Source organism: Pholcus phalangioides, unplaced genomic scaffold (genome assembly GCF_987345545.1).
Source record: "Pholcus phalangioides strain wild (caught in Gottingen) unplaced genomic scaffold, Ppha-v1.0 ptg000017l_1, whole genome shotgun sequence".
Taxonomy (NCBI): domain Eukaryota; kingdom Metazoa; phylum Arthropoda; class Arachnida; order Araneae; family Pholcidae; genus Pholcus; species Pholcus phalangioides.
In genome coordinates this window covers 1,801,517-1,825,162 of record NW_028301610.1, presented here as the reverse complement: position 1 = coordinate 1,825,162, position 23,646 = coordinate 1,801,517, and the positions used below count along the sequence as shown (strand labels likewise).

General features: G+C 37.6%; 1 protein-coding gene across 4 annotated transcripts in view; it reads left to right on the top strand.

Moving 5' to 3' along the window:
• Nucleotides 1–23,646, top strand: part of LOC149072102 (neural cell adhesion molecule 2-like) — a 396,536-nt gene that overhangs the window by 117,618 nt on the left and 255,272 nt on the right. For all 4 annotated transcript variants that reach the window (XM_089247386.1, XM_089247385.1, XM_089247387.1 and 1 more), the window contains exon 2: nucleotides 22,747–23,085. In XM_089247386.1, the coding sequence (XP_089103512.1) occupies nucleotides 22,747–23,085 (339 nt within the window). The remainder of the gene's footprint in view (nucleotides 1–22,746; nucleotides 23,086–23,646) is intronic.

The following is a 23,646-nucleotide window of genomic DNA, read 5'->3' as shown; positions in this document are numbered from 1 at the left end:
GACACCATGTTCGATTGCAATTTTTGTTTTTCTTGATGTCTACTAACAACCCCCCTGAGTTTGTCGGTTCATTAACAGAACACCCTGCATACCGGTAAGTGGCATGGAATAAAGCAACTCAGAATGAGCTATTTTGTTATAAAGTTATGTCTTAGTCTAATCATTTCTGGAGTACATAAAATGACGATGGCATAACTTAAAAGTCGAAAAAATAGGACCTGGTTTGAAATGTTCCTGTAAAAAACGAAGGAGAAGGTGAGTTCACATAAAATATTGATTGTGCATTTGAGTTCGTCTTGAAATGAAATTTACTCAGATGTATATTTTGTGTTATAACGACCCACGTTATAGGGACTATTCCATCACAACTATTGGTAGGATAAATCCCAAATGCTTTCATATAACGGCTATCTTATACATTCTTATTTCGATATAACGACCTCCCAATATAACGTCTGTTTTCCGTGGAACGAATGGGGCCGTTATAACGAGCGCCAACTGTAATTTTTATAAACAACAAAAATTATATATATACACATTTTATTTAAACTCAAAGTTTTTATCAAAAAATGTTTCGCTGTTTCTATGAATTTGAAAGTTCAGATAATTGAATTTGAAAAAACAAGTATTTAGCATCAAAATTATGTAAACTGTGTATTAGTAGACATACATCAGAGCACAGTGTTATTCACTTCTGTGTGTTCATTGTTGGTATGAAAAGTTGTGTTTGAATAAATTTAATGGGAAGTACGGACTTTACTACAAATGATATCTTGAGTTATACTTTATAAATTGTTTCTATCTTTTGTTTTATTTTTCTGCGTCATACTTTTTATATGTTAAATTCATATCAGTATGTATGTGAACAAGTAATTTAAAGCGTAATTTGGATGTAGGGTTGTTTTTCTTGGTCATATCTCACAAGGAGAGGGTCTAAAGATGTCACCCTCAAAAGGTTTCGAAAATATTACCACCTATTCTACTCATTAAAATATCACAAAATATAAAAATATCCGAAGGAATTTCATATTATTATCGGTCATTCAACAAAAAAGTTTTAAGTATTAATATTTTTAATGCCAATAAAGGCTAAGAAGGAATTTAAAAATCCCGAAACCCCCTACAGTCTTAAATGACGTCATTCAAACATCATATGATCACACGTACAACAGTTTCTTAACTCCCGTCCAATGTTTCTGACGTGATATTACGTCGGAAGTGCTATAATGTATGGAAGAAATACAAACATCATTCTTCCGCTCGCCAAGGTTTGCGTCGATTTGAGATAAGAAGGTGACCTTGAGAATTTTTTTTGTAGATAAAAACACGTTTTTTTTTCACTTGAAAAATCTTCTTTTTCCCATGCTTGTCTTTGCTTGAGGGTCATACATTAGAATTATGTCGTAGAGTAAAAATGACTGGTGCGTTAGAAATGATATCAAGTGCAATATGTATAGGCGTGAAGTTATTGAAAATATTAGAAGGGTTCAATATTGTGTGTGGGGGTGGGGTAGATGCGCTAACCCCAATATTTTCATTTGTGTTATCGAGAAGGTGGCAAATATTGTGCGCACTCCTGCTTATGGACCGGATACGCCTACGATAATCCGGCATTGTATAGTTTGCCAGCAGTTTATTTAATATTATACATTATTTGTGAACTATATAACACCCAGTAATTTATATTTGATTTATCATACGCTGGTGACGACCCTAGGAGCCGCGTCGCTCCCACTGCCTTAGAGCGAATGTAACCAATAGGCTGATTTTTCAAGTTTTGTAAAAGATCTTTTATCATACATTTATAGTGTAATCCGAGTCTTAGACCTATGGGTGCTCATCTTTTAATTTGATGCGAAAATTATATTCATAACTCCCTTCCGGATATGCTCGGTATGGGCACTTCTTCTTCTTCAAACCGAGCACAACTCAGGTCTATCGCCAGAGGCAATTTACTACCTAGTGAGTTGTGCCGGAAGTGTAAGTGTGTGTGTACCTAACAGTCTGAGTGCGTATCTAGTGTTGTGTATGATTTTCAGTGCCGCCATCTATATCTCCGAAGTTAAGTGAGTGATGTGTAGTGACTGAATATTTGTACTGTTTGCAGCGCTGCTGCTCTCTGTGGCGAGACTTTTTAACTGGGAGATCGGCTCGCATTTGCGCCTCGAAGTTGGGAACCACAGAAAACCAACTTCAGCCGACCACCGCTGTGGCGACGATGGGACTCGAACCCGGGTCCCGGCGATGCGAGTCCGTCACTATGACCACTCGACCACCACAGCGGCCGGTATGGGCACTGCAAAATTATATGGTTGCTCATAAATACATAGCACCCTCGACTCCGATGCCACAGTTATACCCAGGGCCGAAACTAGATGCTTGGTTAGCCGGGGGCAAAAGGTGAAATTTGCGCTCCCTCTGGTTTGGCACCCGGAGTATCAGACCAGCCAGCTCCCCCTTAGTTGAAGTCCTGGTTATACCTACAAAGATATCTAAATAGTCCCTATTACGTATCAGGAGTCGTAACGAATATTTAACTACACTGATGTTTGGTTTCAATTTTAAAACCTCTCGTTTAAAAGAAAGAAAAAAAATCCCGATGCTTTTGTTTTATATAGAATGAGGAACGAATGAGAGCACAAATAATCGTTCTTCGGCCGAAAATCCCTACCTAATATAATCGTGTCCGGAAAATTCACCGCCAACAATTCACCGCCATGCAATTCACCGCTAGGAAAATTCACCGACAACAGTTCGATGCGAGTCAGTTAGCGTGGGAGTGAGCGAGGAGTGAGTGAATGAACTAATGAGTATGTGACCTACTGAGTATGTGAGTGAGTGAGTGAGTGACCTACTGAGTATGTGAGTGAGTGAGTGAGTGACCTACTGAGTATGTGAGTGAGTGAGTGACCTACTGAGTATGTGAGTGAGTGAGTGACCTACTAAGTATGTGAGTGAGTGAGCGACCTACTGAGTATGTGAGTGAGTGAGCGACCTACTGAGTATGTGAGTGAGTGAGTAACCTACTGAGTATGTGAGTGAGTGAGCGACCTACTGAGTATGTGAGTGAGTGACCTACTGAATATGTAAGTGACCTACTGAGTATGTGAGTGAGTGAGTGACCTACTGAGTATGTAAGTGACCTAGTAACTGAATGGGTGAGTGAGTGACCTAGTGTGTATGTGTGAGAGTGAGTGAGTGACCTAGTGAGTATGTGTGTGAGTGAGTGAGTGACCTAGTGAGTATGTGTGTGAGTGAGTGAGTGACCTAGTGAGTATGTGAGTGAGTAACCTAGTGAGTATGTGAGTGAGTAACCTAGTGAGTATGTGATTGAGCGAGTGGCCTAGTGAGTAAGTGAGTGACCTAGTGAGTAAATTAGTGAGGGAGTGAGTGAATTAGTTTTAACCTAGTAGTGTCACAAATGATTAAAAAATCTGATTGTTCTATGTTATATTGTATATATTACAATATCGACCTAATGGCATATTTATAGCTTCAGCGGTTTCGGCTCGGTGATGATGAATCAGTCAGGACATGTTATTTTATATGCAGTATATAGATGTAGACATGCACTAAAACGGGATTTCTGGAAGTTCATCACCCATGGGGATCATGAGGTGTTAAAGTGGTATAGGAGGAATCATCGCTGAGTAAATCTGAGATTGCAGAATCCACACCAATGAAGTCGCTCGCTGGTAACAGCTAGTTAGTGAAAAAATAATCCATTGCTTACTGATGATCAACAATGTTTTTTATAGTGATAACAGGTTATTAAAGTGATAACAGAAGATGATTTTAAGTATTAGGGAGTTAATTCATCGCGTATCCACTTACTTTATTATCTTTTATTTATCTGTTATTATTCCTTTTAACGTTTCATCACAAGATTCTGAGTGAAATATAGAGTAAATGGAATTATTGAATATATTCTCTAGTGCAACAGCAATTTGTAATTTCTTCCGTATCACCTCGGTAGTATTAAAACTTTCCGCCATATCTTTAAGATCTCTCACTAGGTCACTTACTCACTTATTCACTGGGCCACTCATCCACTCAGTAGCTCACTCACTCACGGATTCAGTAGCTCTGCCACTCACTCAGTAGCTCGCTCGCTCGCTCAATCAATCACTCACTCGCTCAATCCCTCGCTCACTGACTCGGTAACTCAATCGCTCACTCCCACGCTAACTGACTCGCATCGAACCATTGTCGGTGAATTGTTAGTCGGTGAATTTTCCTAGCGGTGATTTGTTGTCGGTAAATTTTCCGGCGATGAATTGCTGACGGTGAATTTTCCGTAAACCACTATAATGATGAAGGCCGCTGTGGTGGTCGAGTGGTTATAGTGCCGGACTCGTGATGCGAGGATCCGGGTTCGAACCCCACAGTGGTGGTCGGCTGAAGTTGGTTTTCTGTGGTTCCCAACTTCAAGGCGCAAATGCGAGCCGATCTCCCGTTAAAAAGTCTCGCCACAGAGAGCAACAGTCCTACAACGGTAACTCATTCAACCATAACACTTCACTCATAGTTAGTAAAACTGGGGGCAGATGACAGCACTACACATAACAAGCATTATACAGAAACAAACTTTACGTTAGGTTGCACTACACGTACACGCACATTCCCGCATGTACCGATTCGTTGGGGGGTTCCGCGGGGGGGGGGGTTGCATGTGTGGTGTAGCAGTAGTAGGTAGGGGCTCGGGGATCCATGATGTTCTTAAGTCAGCCACCTCGTTGGGCAATTTGCCTGTTGTGGCGTTGTATTTGTATTTGTATATTCAATCATATATATACATCTCTATATGCCCATCTCTATTCACCAAACTATCTCGAAAACTTGTTACAAAACCAAGAATATATTTGAAAAAAATATAAACTATAAAATAGATTAATCGTTTTTCTTTGATTCCTCGATGTGTTTGTGAATTTTCCACTTTTGGTGAATGTGTACTAGAGAAGGAAAAATGCGTTTCTCTGAAAGAAGGGGAAAGTGAAGAAACATTCTAGGGTTAAGGGGGGAAAAGCTAGAGGAGAAAAAGAAAAAGGAGAGCGCTAAAAGTGAGAAGAATTTTATTTATAGATCTTGCCAAGGAGCACGAGAGGCGATGAGCTGCCAGCTGTTGTCATTTTTATTAATTTTTCGTGGCTTTATTTATTGCACTCCGCCGCTAATTTTTTGGTTTGTATGTGTTTCTGGGGGGAGATGAGTGTATGTGTGTGTGTGTACTACCCTCTACTTGTCAGTTTATCGCTATTGTCTATGTATTAAAGAAGATTATCTGTCCCAAGTTCCTTTATACATTCGCTGTTTTTTAATGGAGTGTTTACCATTGTGGACTCTCTTTCTGGTGTACTATAAAAATTCGATGTATTGCGTATAGCGCTGTATTTTATAGAGTGGTGTATCCCGTATTCTTTGCTGTATCGCGTATTTCGGTGCAGTGATGAACAGTGTGAATTGTGTTCCGAATTGTGATGTATCGCGTATTGCGCTGTTTTGGGTCTGTACCGTATAACGTTGTGAGGTGTATTTCGCATTGTAGTGTATTTCGCATTGTTTTGTGCATTGTTCTGTGTTGCGGACTGAGATTTATGGTGTATTGGGGTGTATTGAGTAAAGTGGTGCGTCTCACTATCTCCACTATATTTCGTATTGTAGTGTATCGCGTATTCTTTGTAACATAGCGTAATTGCGATGTAAGGTGCATTTTGGTGCAATAAAAAGTATTTGTTCACATTGTGAATGAAATGAGTAAAATGTTTTGCACATTGTAGGGCAGTTCGTAGGATGGTTTGATGCGGTATATTACAGTATTTTGGTACGTATTTGGATGTATGGTATATGTGGTATTTTGTGTGGTTTGTATTGTGATGTGAGTGTAGTGAGGTGTAATACGTCAGCAATTGTGAGCTTTGGCCTGAGTTAGGTCCGACCGTCCATGTACGGTCCCGTTCAGTGCACACGAGCTCCAGAGAAAGATTGAGAAACTCGTTGCTTCTGTAGCCTAGTGCGTTCTCCCGGAAAGTAAAAGAACGTTGGTTCCATTCTCCGCAGGGGCAGTTGAATTTTCTCTCTTTCCAAAATATATCTTCGCATCAGCCAGCTGTTAAAAACTTTTGTAAAAGTGTAATACGTGTTGCATATGTTGAGGTTTATTGTGATGTGATGTGAACTGCGTATAGTATAGTTATGTGTATTGCATACTGCATTGCACAGCTTATTGCGATATTATTTTTCTATTGCGATGTATTTAGTATCCTTTACAATTAGGGAGGGAATAGATTAAAAAATTTAACTGGTTAATCAAAAATTTTTGATCGATTAATCGAATGAATTTTAATAGAATATTTTTCGTGACTATATATTATTAACTGATGCTATAAAAATATTTTTTATTCATTTTATACACCTATTCGTTAGTTTTAAACAAATCTCCTCATTTAAGTGAGTTATTTTATGAAATATTTAAATCTTCATACTGTTGCTGGTTTTCCTAGAAACACTTGCCGGGTAGTACATGTTGCGAGAGGAGCTGATGCTCCCAAATACAAATACAAAGACTACAACAGGCAGACTGCCAAAGCCTCCTAGATACTACATCTAGGAGGCTTTGAAGCTGCCCAACGAAGTGACTGAAAAAAAAATGTCTGCAAAAGTGAACGAAACCTGTTGTTTTTCCCCTGTGGAGACAATAAATTTTGGTGTTGTCGTCTGAAAAATCCGTCAAACTCAATTTGAAACTGAAATTGGTCATATCGAGCCGAGGGGGCCTATATATGACAAGCTATTTTTTTTATATATTTTACTTATTTTTAAAAATTTTTATTTTTTGTGAAAAAATAAAATTTTTTGTGAACAAATACGAAATTCCTGACCTGAATTTTTTTTTTGCGAAATTCACGTATCCCTAACAATTGTATGTTAACAGTGTCATACTCAACACTCTTCGACACACCAACTTCCTCTTCAAAAATCTGACTCGGCTGTCTTGTCAGCGTTGGCATCTAGTCATTATTTTAAATAAATGAAAACTATATTGACCACCTACCTCGCACGATCATATGACCCAGGTTTACCTTAGACATAATTCCCTCCCCACACTCCATCCAATTAAACTACGGGGCTTCATTTCGGGGGTTCATTCACGATATCTTCGGTCCTCATGTAATCTCATGTAAACAAATCGCTGTACCAATTTTTTGATATCATTCGCATCCTTTATATCTATTGGTGTATATATGTATATATATACATATGCCTCCTACACATTTCTTATATATACATGTTATATATACTTATTATAAATGCATATTACGTTGCAAAATTAATTAGTTGGTGTCGAAACTCACTAATACCAGCGCCATAGGCAGCTAAAATATGCAGTGTAGTGTAAAAAAATTGTAAAAAACAATAAATTTTTACCATTCATTCATTCATTCACTTGAAAAAATGAATGCAAGATGGAATGTTATTAGAGTGAAATAGAACTCATGCAGTGGGTCGTCATCAGGGAAACCCTATGTATGGTTCGAAAAGAGTAGGCGTTTCTGAAGGGTGGCAATGCCTAATTGCATTAAAAATGCCAACCCTTGTTCCCCGACGCCTGCCTTTTCAAAAACACGTTGGACGAAAAAAGTGACAATGAAAAAATATTAAAAAATGCAATATTTGACAAATGCATACAGAGCTTCAGATTATAAGCTCAAAGAAGCATGAGAAAAATATATACAAAGTTACAAGAATACAGAAATTACAGGCAATATTTTACAGAGATTACAAAGAAATGAAAAAAAAAATTAAAAAGTGCAAATGTAGTAAAAAATCTAGTCAAAAATCACCGGACATTCTTTAGGTATGTCGCTTAGGTTTAGTTGATTCCTGTCTACTTATTAATGCATTGACGCAGAAGTAAAGAACTTTTAGTTATTCGAACGAGTTCAGTCATGAAAACTGATTACTCGAGTTTTTCTTCATCAATTAATGGTTATTTGCTACTTTATTACACATTTGAATAACACACAATATATTTTCAATCTTTATAAATTCGTGAATTTCACATGTTTATGGAAACCAAAGTATTATCGTCTTCTATTGCAGTTTAAATCTTTTGCACATGATAAATGAAACTAAAATATTCTTTATGAATTCAATAAATTAACTGTTTATTTTGCATTGAAAAAAAAACTGGTGAATTTTGTTCGTGTGGAATTGGCAGTTGAAGCGATCCTTTTCTACAAAAAGATAGAAATCGGGAGTGGTGCTTTCTTTAGTCCCGACACAATTTTTTTAATAGGTCGATTTTTCATATTCCCCCACGATAACGCTGCTTTGAGTTTTGAAAAACATTTGTGACTTGGCAATTACGCAGCACGAGTATGTGTTGACCATGGTCAAGTTTTATTATTCACGCCATTAATCCAATTCCATCAAATACTGTTTATGTAAAGATATCGGTATTTACAATGTTAATACTCACTCGCGTGGATTTGGTAATCCACGCGAGTGAAGCCGCGGGTAACAGCTAGATCTTCAATAAAACAAAACGTGCTACAAGGAATAATACTCTACACAAAAATGTTGGTTGGTCATTTTCCTCAATGGAGAAACAAATTCTAAGATTTTTAAAATGGTAAACTGGACAAACGTTAATCAAACATTCTGCTTATATATGAAAGCACGAAAGATATTAAAAAATGTATGAATCTTTAGTTTTTATCATTGCAAAATTAGAGTAAACTTCTGCAGCAAAATTTTAGTATGTGTTTGAACATGCATAACCAAGAAATAAAACTTTTTTAAATGATAAAATGATTATACAATACTTCATAGTAAATTAGATTTTATTTACGACGTTTCTCGTTTCCAACTGAAATATTCTTCATGCTTTTTCATTATAGAACCGAATTATTTTCGATTTAATAAAGGTAATCTTCTGCAGGCTCACTTTCGGTTATTATTTAACCGTTATTTCTTACTTGAAGCTGATTTTTTTCCCTTGCGTCACATAAATGTGATTTTGAAAATTTCAAAGCGAGGTTTTTTTCAGACGTGAAAGTAAAAATTTTGCATTTCACACTATACGGCAAAAGTGAAAAATTAGATGTCTATGCATAACCATTTTGGTAAGTTTCATAGATTTTGTTTACATATCGGCAACTATACAAAGATTTTATCACTTTCATTTGTACATAATTATGTGTATGAAGAAAATCTTTTGACACTTATTTTAATTTTTATGGCAAAATACGTGTCGTGGACGTATTGCAAACTAATAAGCTGGTTAAATGAAGTGAGTAAAAGTGATATATATATATATATATACTAGGGGGGCAAAGGCCCCCCCCTGAAGCCTAAGGCGTCCAACCCCCCCCCCCCAACTCCTCCAATGGAAAAATGCGAAATAGTTATTCATTGCCAGTTTCCCACTCTGATTTCGATAAGCAATGCACTGCCATCATATATACAACAGAATAGTCGGTGCACCGCAATACATACGTGATACACCACGATAGGCAATACAGCACAATAAGTAATGCACCACTATATGCAATGCACCACCATATCAGCAATACAACAAATTAAGTAGTGACTCACTATATACTGTGTATCACAACACGCAAAGCACCACCATCGGCAATAAAGCACAATACTCAAACCACCACTATATGCAGTGCACTACAATGAGAAATACAGCACAAAACGCAATGTACCACCATCGGCTAATACAGCAATAAGTAATGCACCACTATATGCAATGACCCAACATCAGCAATACTGCAAAATAAGTAGTGTACCATGATAAGGAATATACCACAATACGCAATACAGCACAATACGCGATGCATCGCAATAGGCAAAATACCATAATATGTACCACAATACACCGTAAGCACTGCATTACAATAAGCAATACAGCACATTATGCAATGCACCACAGTACGCAATATATCGCATTAAACAAAACAAAATAATACGCAATGCACCACACTACGCAATAAGCACTGTGTTGCAATAAGCAATACAGCACGCGATGCACTACAATATGGAATGCACTACTATTTGCAGTACGCCGCAATAAGCAATAAACCCCAATATGCAATAAGCACTCATTAAAATAAGCAATACAGCACGCGATGCACTGCAATAAGCAATGCATTACAATCAGTAATGCACCACCATTCGCAGTGCACCACAATAAGCAATACAGTGTAATATGCAATCGACCACAATACGCAAACGCGATGTATCGCATCAAGCATGGCACAATAATACGCAATGTATCGCATCAAGCATGGCACAATAATACGCAATGCACCACAGTACAGCACACAATACAGCACAATACGTAATAAGAACTGCATTGCAATAAGCAATACAGTACGTTATGCACTACAGTACGTAATGCACAACAGTACAAATCAACAACCAGCTAAATCAGCAATGCACTGCAATCAGCGAAGAATCGCAATAAACAATTTACCACAATACGCAATACAGACTGCATCGGACTGCATTATAATAAGTAATACAGCATTGTATTTGCAGTGCAGCACAATAGGTAATACAGCGCAATAGCAATACCCACTGCATTAGATTAAGCAATACAGCGCACGATGCACTACAATACGCAATGCATGACAATAAGCAATAGAGCACACGATGCACTACAATACGCAATGCATGACAATAAGCAATACAACGCAATACAGCACAATACGCAATACAGCACAATAGCAATAACCACTGCATTAGACTAAGCAATACACTACAATACGCAATGCATTACAATAAGCAATACAGCAGGCAATGCACTACAATACGTGATGCCTAACAACACGCAATGCACCACAATAAGCAATACGCCATATTGCAGTGCACCACAATAAGGCCTACAGCACAATAAGCAGTAGGCACGGCATTATAATAAGCAATACGGAACACGATGTACTACGTAATGCATACAATACGCTATGCACCACAATACGTAATGTACCATACAATGCGCATACTGCATTTATGCATAACACTACGCATACTGCATTTATGCATAACACTACGCATACTGCATTTATGCATAACACTACGCATACTGCATTTATGCATAACACTACGCATACTGCATTTATGCATAACACTACGCATACTGCATTTATGCATAACACTACGCATTGCACCACAATACGCAATGCAACACAATCAGCGGTGTACCACAATACTTAATGTGCCATGCAATGCGCATACTGCATTGATGCATAACAATACGCAATGCACCACACTCACCATATTGTAGTGCACTACAATACGCAATGCACCACACTCACCATATTGCAGTGCACTACAATAAGCAGTAGGCACGACATTATAATAAGCAGTAGGCACGACATTATAATAAGCAATATACCCCACAAAATGTACGTACAACTCGCAATGCAGCACAATACGTAATGTACCATACAATGCGCATACTGCATTTATGCATAACACTACGCATTGCACCACAATACGCAATGCAACACAATCAGCGGTGCACCACAATACTTAATGTACCATACAATGCGCATACTGCATTGATGCATAACAATACGCAATGCACCACACTCACCATATATTAGTGCACTACAATAAGCAGTAGGCACGATATTATAATAAGCAATACATCGCACGATGTACGTACAACAAGCAATGCAGCACAAAACGCAATACACCACAATACGCAATACGTACTGCATTATAATAAGCAATACAGTACACGATGCACTACTACATGTAATGCATAACAATACGCAACACACACCATAATAAACAATACAGTCCAATACGCAGTAAAGCACTATACATCGCAATAAGCACCATAATACGCCATATCCACTATACATCGCAATAAGCACCACAATACGCCATAACCGTTGAAACACAATAAGCAAGCAATGCACCATAATCAGCGCTGCACAACTATTTGCAGTACACCACAATAAGCACCATAATACGCCATATCCACTATACATCGCAATAAGCACCACAATACGCCATAACCGTTGAAACACAATAAGCAAGCAATGCACCATAATCAGCGCTGCACAACTATTTGCAGTACACCACAATAAGCACAATACAGCCCAATACGCAATGCGCCATCGGCGATTCGGTGCAGTAAGCAATGCACTATTTTAGGCAATGCAGCACAATAAGTAGTGCAGCCTTATATTAAGTGCACCACAAAAAACAATGCACCACTATATTCAGGGCACCACATTAAGCAATACAGAACAATACTTAATGCACCTCCATCGGCAATACAGCACAGTGCTTATCGCACCGCCATCGGCAATACAGCACAATAATTAGTGCACCACCATATTCAAAACACCGCAATAAGCAATGCACCACTATATTCAGTGTACCACATTAAGCACAATACGCAATACACCACAATAAGCAAAAAAAACCCATCGGCAATACAGCACAATATACAGTGCACCACAATACGCAATGCACCACAATATACAGTGCACCACAATACAATACACCATAAGAATTGCATTAGAATAAGCAATATGGCACGTGATTCACTAAAATACGTGATGCATAACAATGCGCAATAGGCCAATATTTACAGTGCACCACAATAAGCAATGCAGCACAATACCTCATGTACCGCAATACCGCACAATCCGCGATGCACCGCACTAAACAAAGCACCATAATACGCAATGAGCCACAATAATCCATAAGCACTGCATTACAATAAGCAATACAGCACTCAGTGCACTACAACATGTATCCTGTCTTTCTCAATATGTCAAGCCCATTTTTTTTCCATTTTAGAATTTTTAATTTTTTCCATGGTATCATATACCTTTTTGTGATTCCTTCTCCGGGTGATTCGTTTTCTGTCTCTCCTTGTGATGCCTAGCATCTTTCTGTGCTTCTTTGTGGTGTCTGTAGCCTTGCATCGTCTTGCTTGTGAGTGTCCATGTTTCAGCTCCACAAGTCAGTGCTGGTAGCACACACTGGTTAAACATTTTCTTTTCAGGCATAATGCCATGCGACTATTCAGAATTACACAGTTTCAGATGCCAAAAGTGCTCCATCCAATCCTGATCCTTCTGTTTATTTTATTAATCATTCCGTTTTCCATGGTAATTTCTTGTCCCAGGCATACATAGCTTTCTACTTCTTCAGCAAGATTGTCCTACTTAAACGCAAAGGGGTTGAACATGGCTTTAGTTTTTTTATTATTCATTTTAAAGCCCACCTGAATACTTGCCTTCGCCAGTGCTTGTTATCATTTCTTCTAGTTCGTCTGGATTACTGCTGATAACAACAATGTCGTCGGCAAAACGCTAATGATTGAGAAATTCTTCATTTGAAGAATGATTGACTTGACTTGACTTGAGGCCTCCACTCTTAGTCGATCTTCAAGTCCTCATAATGAAGCAATTCAAGGGTCTTCTCCTAGTTAACAAGTATAGAGACTATTGAACAGCGTCTCTCTTAATCTAATGTAAATATGTACCTGTAAATATCTTCAATATAATTTCATAATTTAATATCATATATCTCATATCATGTCTCATCAATAGTCAGATGCGCTACCGTCACCCTAGCATACTGAAAATAAGATGGTCCAGATGCAATTCTTTCTCAAGGGGTAGCTCGGTGAAGAATGGATGGGAACAATCAAGAATTAAAGAATTATTTTAAAACCCATCCAGAGATCGGACAAGTAATATTCCGAATTCTCAATTTGCTTTCATTTGAGTTTTTCCGAAAATTACTAGATGAGGGCATCAAAATGCACACTTGCCTTTGTGGAAGAGCAAATTATAGTTTCTGGTACTACTTGTCCCAAATCTCTGTCCGCAATTTTTCTCTACAACTTTGTCTGCTAGGTATGGCTTGGCTCAAAAGCATGATATCATGTAGAGAGCGGTATTTACAGAGGGGCTCAGTGGGCTATAGCCAAAAATTCGAGAAGTGAGTGGTCAATAATATTAGTATAATGGAAGAAGGTTGCCGAAATTTGCAAAACTATACATCCGCCTGTGCCTACAGAGAGAGAGAGAGAGAGAGAGAGGGACTAAGTCAGAGCGAGAGACCAAAAAAGGTGGAGTTTGCAAGCATGTGAGTTTCCAAGAAATGACCTAGAAATCAAGTGACCAGGTCAAGAAGGAAAGAATCACGGGAAAAGTTACTACGAAACAGGGGTAATTTTATAGGTTCAGCTCGCTATAGCCCGGCAAATTTAAGAAATAAATGGCCAAGAAAATTAGACAAGGATGTGAGAAAAGCGGCAAAATTTTTTGTAGGCAACAGCCAGCTAAACCATAAATTTGCCTCTGGTCATGTGAATTTTTAGTATTGGAGATTTTTAAAAAAGTTGGTGTCTCACTAAAACCTAAGCTGTCACCCAGTTGTACCGCACCCGGACGGCACTCCTTGCACCGTCGCTTAAGCTGCCTCTGTCCCCACCTTCACAACCCATCTGCGTCTCGGAACTTCATCACACAATCAACCATTCTACGGAACCGGTTTTGAGGAAAGAGCAAGTGTTTCACTTTCTGTGATGAATTTTCTCTCCTTCAAAAAATTGTACTCTCACGTCGCTAAAGAAGTTTCACTTGAAAAAATTAAAATTATGATGTATTTTATGATGCGAAGGGTAAACGATCAAAGGACTATATTTTTGGTGGTTTTTTACTGTATGAGAGGTGAGATGTTCTTCAACCAATTATTTTGAGTATCGCGCATGTGCTTTTGTATACATCAGGACGTAAGTTAGAATGAACAGAGAATACGAAATGCTGAGAATACATAAATATGCTGAACAGAGAATACAGCATATTTATACTGACAGGATGGCTTCTTAGAAAAGTAAATATAAATTATCAGTTACTTATGAGCAGGGCCCGGATATTGATGACATTTGCATGTTTTTCTCATTTTTCAATACATTTTTCAATTTTAAAGCATTTTTCAGGTTTTAGGGCATTTTTTGACATTTTTAGGATATTTTTCATCTTTGAAATTTTTCAGAATATAAAAGTAGGCACAAAAAATTTTGAAACAAAAAAAAAGTGCATTACTTTCATCACGTATTTTGTATCTTCCTTCTATAGATGACAAACACAGTTTATACAGAATCAGTTCCAGGTAAATTTAGTATTTATTAAAAATTCCAAGAGTTGGCCACACTTTACCAAACAATAAATGAAACTGAATGCAGGAAATTTTCTGATGTCCTATATGGGATGAGAAACATGAATTTTCATTTTATAAAAGGGAACATGGTATAGTACTTTCATTTACTACAGAGGGAATTTTGAAATCTGTAAATTCGTATTGAGGGCTTTTGATCCTCAAGAATGCTGCATGCAGTAAGATTCCGTAAGCTTTATTTTGCTTTGGGAATAAGTTGTATTAACAGAAATATTAAGAACTGATGAAGTACATAAGATAAATTTTCAGCATTCTGGTTTCCACCTTTCAGTCCCTGCAGAAAAGTATGTTGCTTATTAATGATATCGATAAAGTCAGTGTGCTAAAAGTGGGGTAGGCCAATATGCTACCATGAAATTTGAAAAAAATAATGGGGAAAAAGTGGACTTATTGGCTGTAAATTTTTTTTTGATGTCTCCGCAGGAGCGTCTGAAATTGAAGAGAAATTAACACAGTGATCAGATCAGATCTCCTCCTCCAAATGCCCCTTATAAGATCCGTTGATGTTGAGAGAAGTTTAATATGATCGTTCAGTTTCTAAAGAAGTTTGATTTATTTTAATAGCATTTTTTGTCATTTTTGGGGAATTTTTTTTAGTTTTTAAGGCATTTTTTTCGAATGTTTAGAGCATTTTTATGATCATTTTTCAGAATTTTTTTTAAGTAAACACATGAGCCTTGCTTATGAGGAATAAATTTTAAAACTTCAGATATGGCTGTTTTTCAGATTTAATTAGTTCAGAGTTGAATATAGGAAACACACAGTTGGTGTTGTTGATCCTTCGATATTCGTATATTCCACCTTCAGATGATCCATCATCGCGAACACTTCCATCGGTTAAAGAAAGTTATAATTGAATTGTGTTCTACTTAATTAATTACCACTTGACCCAAATTACTTCATGATAATCAGCAAATTGTTTTGTGCATCTAGATCTTAAGTTAATGAAAGATGTTTTGCTGAGTCTATGCCTATACAGTGTTGTAATCGGCTTTCGAATAGAGGTTGGTAGAAATTTTCATTAAAGAGTCTTTTATACTGTTTTACTCTTGGAAAAAAACTAATAAGAAAGAAAGGTTCCTTAAAAATAGCAAATTTTTTCTTCTCTCACCCGTCAATGTTTTTGCCAGGTCCATCATTACTTGATCATTTTAAGTCGCGCCACGGTCATTTTCTGCACACGAGGTACAATTAGAACAGGACATGCGTCATCACAACAGCAGCGTTGAAATTTCTCTTTTCTATCTCGAAGAAGGGCTGGTGCACTAGCCCCGTAGTGGGGGACTTGCTGACGCCACATCTTATGGAGTTTTGTTGTTACATTTATCAAAATCTGCATGGGAAAAAATTGCATGTGACTTAATTAAAGCATATCATCAATTCGCGGTTTGGCTTTTGCGTATGCATTTCTGGATGATATTCTGATTGCTTCAGAATCAGAGGAAGAACATCTCAAGCACCTGCGCGAACTTTTCAATAGGCTTAATCATTATGGTTTAAGTCTTACACCATCAACATGCATCTTCGGTGTTTTTCTAATATTGATTTATTAGGCTGTAACGTTTTGGAGTAGGCAATTAAACCGCTTTCAGATAGCGTGAAAGTAATACAAGATTTCCTTCGTCCAGAAAATGTGACACAATTACGCAGAATTTAAGCCTATATGTAATTCCTATAGGAGATTCGTGCCTAACGCAGTGGAAATATTATATCCATTAGTTAAATTTCTTCAAGGTCGGCAAAATACAAAGCCAAAACTAATGTTTTTTTTGTCAAATTTATGAAATAGCCAAGTAGCAGTCAATATAAAGAATAGAAAAATAGAAAATAGATGCAGAAGTAGCACGTGCATACCATGCGCTAGTCCTAGTTTGTATTCAAATTGAACAGTTATAGTTATTGGTGTAAGGAGGAAACCCATTGCATATTAAGATTTTCTTGAGACTACTGAAAGCATTTTTAAAGTCGTTGGTATTATTACAGATATGTTTGATGCGAGAAACCTGAGAAAATACAATATTCCTGAAAACGTTTTTGCTGATATTTGAATTGTGATTGGTTAGAAAATTGACTTTGAAATTAGTCTTTTCTTTTGTCGTGGATACCAGTTGAGATCATATTGTTAGCAATGTTTATTTTTAAGTCAAGGAAATCAGCTTGATTATTGTTGTGATTAGTTTTTTTTTCAGATTTAATGTTCTAGGATAGACTTGCTGGCTGATTTCGTGAAAGTTGTTGTACACTGCTGGCCACCCAAATTGCAACACCAAGAAAGACAAGAGATATCGCAACAATATTTATTTTGTAGATAACATGTTGACTAAGCATCAAATGATTAAATTTATAGACTTCTGTGAAGTGTGGTTCCTGCCAAAATCAGTAGCCAGAGTAGCCGCCATTGTTGGAGATCACCGCTGCCACACGCCTCGGCATTGATTCAAAGAGACTTTGGATGTGTTCTTGGGGTACAGCAGACCAAGCAGCTTCCACGCGTTGCCAAAGTTGATCTGGTGTGGCAGCTGGGGATGTAATCTGGGTCAATCGTTGAGCAACCATGGACCACATGTTTTCTATCGGCGAAAGATCCGGAGAGCGAGCTGGCCAGGGAAGCAATTCAATCTGGCGATTGACGAAGAACCTTTGGACAATGCGTGCCACGTGTGGTCGCGCATTATCCTGTTGATATATGGCTGTGAGCAAGCCCTGAAGGTAAGGAAGGACAACTGGCTCCAACACCTCGGAGATGTAGCGCTGGCTTTTCAAAGTACCGGCAATGCGTACTAGAGGAGTGCGAGAGTGATATCCAATACCGCCCCATACCATAATACCCGGTGCAGGACCAGTGTGGCGGTGCATAACACAGCTGTTCAGCATCCTCTCTCCACGGTGTCTCCAGACTCGAATCCGACCATCGTGGTGTTGCAGACAGAAGCGTGACTCGTCAGTAAAGACAATTTCATTCCATTGTGCCGTCCACATCCTTCTTTCATCGCACCATTGGCGGCGGAGACGTCTGTGGTTCTGCGTCAAGGGTAGACGAAGCAATGGACGTCTTGCGGACAGACCACTCTGCTGTAAACGGCGTCGAATGGTACGCGCAGACACGGGATGATGCGGTACAGACTGAATGTGCTGTGCTATGGTTCGTGATGTAGCTGAGCGATTCGTCACTGCCATACGCACAATACGCCTGTCATCACGTGAAGTGGTGCACTGAGGTGGATGTGATCGAACACGTCGGTCCGTCGTACCCTCCTGCATCCAACGATCACATATCCGCATTACAGTTGTTTGGTTTCGTCCAACACGACTACCGATTTCCCTGAAAGATAATCCACTATCTCGGTAGGCCACTATCCTTCCTCTGTCGAACTCGGATACTTGATCAAAAGATGATCGTTTTTTTGAAAAAAACACAAGAAAAACACAATTGCCGTACTTGAAATCGTCGAAATCTCCAAGCCTTAAATAGCGCTTTGAAGTGGCGCCACAGGCGCGCGTGATGTGCGTCTGCGCTGAAATTCGAATCATTTGCATATCTCACCTCCGCTAATGCATGTTGTAAATTTCATATTATTTGCATGCTTCCTTCAGGGTGTTGCATTTACGGTGGCCAGCAGTGTAGTTGAAGATTATTAAATCATCAATGTATCTGAAAACAGAAATATTAAGAAATTAAATTTTTGTTTTCAAAGTAATGGAAGAAAATATTTCCAAAAGCACTTGAAAAACAAGTCCCCATAGGAATCCCTGTGATTTGTTTGTACTGCAAATACCATTAAAAAGAGAAAGTTCTCACAAATACAAAATTTTGCAGTATTCAACCATTCGTGTTTTTCCATTTTTATGCATTGTTAATTGTTGTTGAAGAGAAATTCACAGATGTTAAGAATCTCATTATGTGGAATGCTAGTGAAAGAGTTTCAAAATCAAATGTCTCAATGGATTTAATTTTATCTGTTTTGAGAAGTTCCAAAACTTTGACATTATTGTTGATGATAATGCCGGATTTGCTGTTTTCAATTTCTTTAAGAATATTATGAAGCCATTTGAAGAATTTAAAACCAATTTTATGATTGTAGCTATTTATGTTGCAAGTCTTTTTAATCATCTTTAGTCACCTTCAGGATTTTTGTTGGTTTTTTTTTAAATTTTTTTTCTTTGCTAGTACAAAATCATCAACTTCGAATATGATACAAACAATTTTTGACACACAGCAAGAAGCTGTGCCTTAGAGCCTATGGTATTCTTTTTCTTAGAACATCTTGGGATATATTGTTTGCTACTCACTGCTCGGGAAAAATAAAACTATTCATCAATGACCTAAAAATAGACTGTATTGTAGTGAACATAGTAATACAGGAAAATAAAACTAAGTATTAGGTGGATATCTTGAGAGAGAGAGAGGAAAATAAATCGGAAAATCAAACATTCGGGGGAAAAAACATTATCATGTTTGAAAAATAACGCATTAAAATGGCTGCTGATTCACAATTCTCAAAAATCAATCGGTTGTCGGATTATCAAAAAAACATCGTCAAAATGGCTCAGATAAACCTCTCAGTTACTAATATACAGGGTGCATAGGTAACAGGATGTATGACATTTTACTGGTGACCCGTTCATCCTAGAACCATACTTTCAATTAAGAAAAAGTATACAAACAATGTGTGGTACTCAGATATTTAATTCATGTTATTCATATGTAATTAATTCGACGTCTTTTCACTTTAAACGTCGTCGGCAGAATGAAGCTGAGAGCCTGCGTGGAAGACTAATGCTCCAACCTGACCACGACGTTTGAAGTGAATAGGCGTACTTTTTGCCACTGAGCAACAGAGCAACCGAGAGCTAAGATTTGGTAACCAACCCAAGTGAGATCCTCAGTCAGCGTGATTGGGGTTAAATATATTTTTCCTCTTAGGATGACACCCACTGTGTGTCGAAATGCTTTAGAAGTTCTTGTATTTTCGTATATTTGCCTTATTCGTTGGTGACTTCTTAATATTCTTGGGCGAAGTTTATATACAGATCCAAGTTTGGTTTTAGCCTCAACGACAACTCGCGTAACTATGCGATATATTTTTGTTTATCGCACCTTTTCATCGGACAGCTGTGCAAACAAGGTAGGCTTGTTTAGGTACGTCTGCATTCCGTTTCGAGACATTTCTAGTATGTAATCGTGCTGTTTTGATGAAATATAAACGATTTTATTTGCTAAACCAACAAATGTATACGCTGAGAGTGCAAACTGAAATATTCAAACAGTTACAGGTGGATCCCGATTTCAATTGTTTTTTAATTTTTATGGAAAAATATTGCAAATTCTAGTGTAGAAAAATTTATCCAATTTATTTTACAATACAATACATTATCAATATGCATTTTTTGACAGAAAATCGACTAAAAATGATTGATAGGCTGAAAATTGCTGTGTGAGAAAGTATCATGCATGTGGTTGATCGTAAATATAGAACGATTAAATATTTGATATTCATTTAAGTATCAAGGAAGTAAAGATGTCAACGAATTATGTTCGGATAACACTTTAGAACATTATTTGTCTTAGTAATTTTATTACATATGTTTGTTTGGTACTAATAATTTATATTTTATTATACTCTTTTTTTTAAAAGTCGGCAAAGCATGATATAAATTTTTTACATTTTCTTTGTTAGAAGGAGAGCGGGAAACAATAAGGTGATCTCACCGAGCTGTATTGGTCCTTAGAGTTCATAGTCTGATACACGGTCAGTTATGGTAATGCAGACGAGAAATATTGAGCTAAAGCTGCAGAGAAATATACTTTTAGTAAAGAGATTAGTCATTCACTATCATTGATCACGGCATGTTCATTTTTTCCTTGCGCGGATAAAAGTAATCAGTGTCTGTTTATGCTGCTCAGCATTAAATGCGTTATTTCCTCAAAATCCATTGCAGTAGTAGTCACAGCGGAGCCATATGGAGACAGAAAGTACAGTTCGTGTGATAGTACGGTAATGGAAATTATCGTAAATCAAGAAGCGACGTGTTTGGCTGAATAAAACTTTTCATTGTAAAGCATTGTACGATAACGGAATAGTGGTGCAGTTGCGAAAATATGCTTCCAAGCGTAATCACTCCGAATCAGCTTGAAACTTTAGCTTCTGGTACATAATGACGAGACAAAAAACTGTTCGTATGTAAAAAAAGTTCATCATGTTTTCATAATTTGTTCAGTGAAACCCAAGTTGGTTACTTATAGTTCTATCAAAATTTGTCCAATTTAGACTTTTGTCCAACATATACAATTTCAGTATTATCGACATTTTGCGTTATAAAATATTTGATATAACGGATTATTGGCCGCTATATCAAATATCTTTATATATATCTTTATAAATACCTTTATATCAAATATCCTTATTATATAAGGATTATGGCCAGTTCCATTCCCATCCGTTCAATATAATGAGGTGCCCAGGATACAAAAGCGTCCAAGTTGACAGGTTTTACTGCATAAAATGTGCTGACTATATTTCACAATGAAAATCTATAAAACTTTGTGAGGAGAAATTGAAACTCTATCCGTCCACACTAACAATTGCATTTTTGGTGAATAAATAAATTGACTTTATATAATATGTGTGTGTTTTTTTACACATGTGGACGGCTTTTATGTAAAAGCAACCAAGCGCCATTTTTAATATATACTGACATCTGAACTATTCAAAGAGGTGGGATGTTTTTTTTATCTAAATAGAACCAAGAGTAGGCTACTTTTTTTATCGCACGCCAACTCCGGTCATATATCGCCATACGGCAATTTCCAACCAGTGGAGTTGGGTGGGAAATGAAGGCTCCATCCATCGGTGGTCGCCCTAGGCTCGGTAGGTAAAGAACTTGCTTCTGCTTTCCCGGATTCGAACCCATGGACCTTGATGGCAACCTTCATAGTGGAAGAAGAGCATCTCTACCACTGCGCCACTTGGGCACACTAAGAGTAGGCTTCTTTTTTTTTTTCAAACCGAGCACAACTCAGGTCTATTGCCATAGGCAATTTACTACCCAGTGAGTTGTGCTGGAAGTGTGTGTACCTAACTGTCTGAGTGCGTATCTAGTGTTGCGTATGATTTTTCAGTGCTGCCATCTATATCCCAGAAGTGAAGTGACTGAATATTTGTACTGTTTGTAGGACTGTTGCTCTCTGTGGCGAGACTTTTTAACGGGGAGATCGGCTCGCATTTGCGCCTCGAAGTTGGGAACCACAGAAAACCAACTTCAGCCGACCACCACTGTGGTGACGGTGGGGCTCGAACCCGGGTCCGTCACTATGACCACTCGACCACCACAGTAAGAGTAGGCTGTAATGTCGTGTGTATGCAATTGAAGCAACTACCAACTGAATCGAAGATAAATTTAAATAGCTTTTAGTCAGTTTTGAGATTTAATGGCACTTGGTTTCTTTTATATAAAAGTCGTCCATACATATATTTGAATAATTTTACTGTTTTTCCATTCTTTATTATCAATATTTTTTCTTAGAAACGATAACGAGTGTAATGGGAGTGATTGGCAACAGAGCTGCTCTTCCATGCAACATCACCCCGACTGCAGATGAGGATGCAGTGGCACTGATCTTGTGGTACAAGGATGACATTACGAAACCGATTTACAGTGTAGATGCACGTAAAACGAGCGTTGAACAGGCTCGTCACGTAGCAGGTGAGGCTGTGGCATCGAGAGTGGCATTAAGTCTGGATGAAACGCCTTCCATACTATACTTGGAATCACTTTCGGAGGAGGATGAAGGTGAATACAGGTGTCGAGTTGATTTCAGACGAGCACGGAGTAGGAATGCCATTGTATTCCTTCAACTTGTTGGTACGAATGTTTTTTCGTTTATTTTTATGCATTAGTTACCGATGTTTCAAATCACACTTTTCTGAAATGATGTAAGTTCTTTTTTGAATTCTCAACAATATTAATGCTTCTAAAAAATATTGATGGGTATTTAACTGAAACTGAAATTTTATTAACATACATACACACGTGCATATACAATACATATAAACATAAATTAAATACAACACGACAGATATACGAACATACATGGTCCACTTTTGTTGCGCCTAAGGGATCAGTGCGATCCGTCCAAGGCAAACTACATAAAATATTTATGTTGGTGGCAAGCACATATATAAAGCAGGGTGAATAACGTAGCCTTAAACATGGTTTTCACAATTAATCCAATCACGTGTCAATTTCAACTTTATTATAATTTTAAAATGGTTTCCGAAACTAATTATTTTCCATTTAAAATATAGAAGAGTTGTGGGTTATATTATTTATTTATATAAGTGGATAATCGATTTCCTAAAGGAGTTTAAATTTTTATCATTTTTTAAATCACGGTTTAAGTTATTGTTGTTTCTGGGGGGGGGG